General features: G+C 55.6%; 1 protein-coding gene across 1 annotated transcript; it reads right to left on the bottom strand.

Annotated features, from left to right (window-relative positions):
• Positions 1-71: 71 nt before the first annotated feature.
• CUNH16orf54 (chromosome unknown C16orf54 homolog) lies at positions 72-737 on the bottom strand. Its single transcript, XM_007950231.1, has one exon. The coding sequence runs from the start codon at positions 735-737 to the stop codon at positions 72-74; it is 666 nt and encodes a 221-aa protein (XP_007948422.1).
• Between the last annotated feature and the right edge of the window lie 2,235 nt (positions 738-2,972).

The following is a 2,972-nucleotide window of genomic DNA, read 5'->3' as shown; positions in this document are numbered from 1 at the left end:
GCATCAGCGCTGTGGTAGGGTTTCCTCAGGGGCCTCTGGGAAGAGAAGCCAGTCCTGCGGCCCCCAAGCACTCAGAAGCCCACGCTGGTCCGGCCTTCACGCCTCCAGAAAGCTGAGATCTGCTCCAGTGTGACTCGAGGCTGAAGGCCCCACTCAGGCTCGGGGCTTCTTGGCCGTTGCCCCCGGGGCTCCAAGTACACACTGGCCCCTTGCCTGGGCTCAGGTTCAGCCCAGCTCACCATGCCTGGGTTGGGAGGCCTTTCCTCCCAGGGCTGTGGTACCGGGAAGGTGCTTCGGGCTGGGGCCTGGGGTGGGGTCTGGGAGACCAAGGAGCTGGGAAGGGAGTGGGGGACTAAAGGAGCAGGTGGGGCTGTTGCTCGAGCCTCCAAGGTGCCCCCAGGGGTGGGGGGTTCTGGGGCCCCGTCGGTCAGCAGGGGGACTGCAGAGCCGTACCAGTCCTCAGAGCGCTCTCGGGGAGTGCCCAGGGGCTCAATCCACAGCTCCCCTCCAGGGCGCCAGACCAGTGTGGGGGCACGGTTGCTGGGGTCCCGGTGAAGGGAGCGGCGGAAGAGGCGCTCGGCCAACACGGCTGTGGTCAGGAGGAAGAGGGCAGCGAGGGAGGCCAGGGCCAGCATGATGGGTACACAGGGCCCGCAGGGGAGTGGGGGCCACGAGGCTGCCTCTGATGCAGGGGGCCCTTCCATGTGCCCAGAAGGCTGTTCTGGAGTTGAAGGCATCTGGGAGACACAAGGGGCAGGAGAGGAAGCAAGTGAGACAGGGTTGGTACAGTTGACCCAGGGAGCAAACAACAAGTGTCAAAGAAAGAGTGCGGTGAGTGAGAGGGGCCGGGGTCTAGCTGAGACATAGACCTAGGTGGAGATAGAGGAGTATAGGGGACCCAGAAAAGGCAAGAGAGAGCCGAGTGGGGCCAGAGAGACAGGCAGAGACCTACCTCAGCCTGCAGCCAGGCCCTTCCTGCTCAGACTCCTAGCTCCCTCCTGGAAGCCTTGTTTTTCTCTCAGCTCCCAGGGCGTTGCAGGAACTTTAAGGGCCCTAAGGGCTTCCTTCTTGTGTCTAGGTTCCCTCAGGTCTACTCCTACCTAAGGAGGAAGGGGGGAATGGAAACCTCTCCCCCCCAGGCCCTGTCCCTCCTTGTGCACCCCCTTCTCAAGCCACCTTTGCCCCTTCACACTCTCTTCGAGTTGGTCTTGGATCTGCTCTCACGCTAGGTCACAAATGCCGCCCTGCACCTGTCCCTGTCTCTCCAGCTTGTGAGGTCTCTGGCCCATCTCTTTGTCTCTGCCCACCTCTACCTCCCTCAGGCTCCCCAACCATCCGCAGGGCCTCCTACACTCCTCACCTCAACGCTGGTCAGCTCCAGGGCACCTGTCTTGCCCTTCGGAGTGGCTCTTCCTTGCGCAGGCCAGGAGGGCGGAGGGCGGTTGACTCAAAGACACAGAGAGTTGGCCTCAGATGAGGGCGGAAGGGAGGGCACCACCTGTTGCTTGGCAACTCTGCCCCAACTCCTCCTGCCCCCACAGAGTGTTTCCAAGGCAACCTGGGGGGGATGTGGTCACTGCGGTGAGGAGGCGTTTCCTGGGGTGAGGTGGGGCCGGAATGGGCAGTGGTTCTGTTAAACTCAGCCTTACCCCATAGCCAGGCCCCAGGTCCCAGAACGTTCATCAAGGCCAGGGAAGAGGCGACTGAGAGACTCTAGCCCATTCTGTGTCTGAGTTCCATTGTACCTTGCTCTGCCTGCTCCTGGGAGGTTGCCCGCCATGTCTGTCCTGCCCACTGGTCCTCACCAAACCTGCCCCTGCCACACTGCTCTCCACACACTGGCCGACTTGGCTCAGCCTTCTCTATGCTAGTAATGAACCTAAATTTCTGTGTCTCCACATTACTTAGCTCCAGTGTGAGTTGGAAAATATCTGTGAGGTAAGGTCCCAAACATCTGCCGTCTCTGTTCCTTTCTCTTGGTGCTGAGGATGGGGTCATGAAAAGCCACCAGGCAGGAAGCTGAAGAGGGTCAGGGAGAGTCTTCAGCAACTGGTTCCGGGATCTTTTCAGAGATGGTCTAGTTTGACTGCCTTCTTAGCAGATGAAACAAGTGAGGCCTAAAGAAGGGAGGTGATGTGCCCAAAGTCACACAATCTGTGGATGTGAGAGATGAGGTGGGGGTGGAGTGTGACTAGGAGTGCCTGGTCTGGCATATTCCTGAACACAACAGCCACTTTAATAGGTGCTAATATGCTGGAGTTGGTTGGTTGGTTTGTTTTTAAAAATGACAGTCATTTAACGAGAAAGACTAGGAAGATACGTTGAAACGTTAGCTTTTTACCAAAGAAGGTCACAGGGTAGCCTGACTCTGCTGGTGATTCGGAAAAAGAGAGGGGTCACAGTGGGGCTACAAGACACCACAGGAGGCAGAGGCAGGAGGAAATGAAAGGCCGGAGCCCTCTGAGCCTCAGGAAACATGCAGAAACCCGATGAGGCTAGAATTTGATATCAAGCCTTAAAACAAAATCTGAAAACTGTTATGTGTGTTTTCTTCTAATTAAATCTTTCTTTAAAAACAAATGAACAAAAAAACTAGAAGAGTAAACATTAAAAGACTAAAAAGATCAGGTATAATTTTTCCATTTCTAAGGTCTCAAACTGGCTTTTCGACTTTTTTTAAATTATGGTTTGGGTGAAAATCTACAGAGTTGAATGGTTTTCCACTCGCTTTTGTTTTGTGACCTTGATTGCAGTCCTCACAATGTAACAGCTGTCTTCTCACTTCCTGCCTGGGTGACACTTCCCTTCCTCCTCCTTTCCAGTGCCTTCCAGCCCTCTGAGCTCCATCCGCGGGCAAATGCTGCCCTTTGGATCTCATGTGGTTGACTGTTCTAAAGAGTTCATACCTCCCTGGTGTTATTGTTCACCTTATACGTCTGCCTATCAATTGGCTGAAAGTGAGCCGTGGGGGT

Source organism: Orycteropus afer, unplaced genomic scaffold (assembly GCF_000298275.1).
Source record: "Orycteropus afer afer isolate SDZICR_OR568_19922 unplaced genomic scaffold, OryAfe1.0 scaffold00266, whole genome shotgun sequence".
Lineage (NCBI taxonomy): Eukaryota > Metazoa > Chordata > Mammalia > Tubulidentata > Orycteropodidae > Orycteropus > Orycteropus afer.
This window is presented reverse-complemented; position numbering and strand designations above follow the sequence as displayed.

What these genes read in the sequence shown, in the direction of transcription:
- CUNH16orf54 (XM_007950231.1), bottom strand. Translation starts at nt 737, where the DNA reads ATGCCTTCAACTCCAGAACAGCCTTCTGGGCACATGGAAGGGCCCCCT.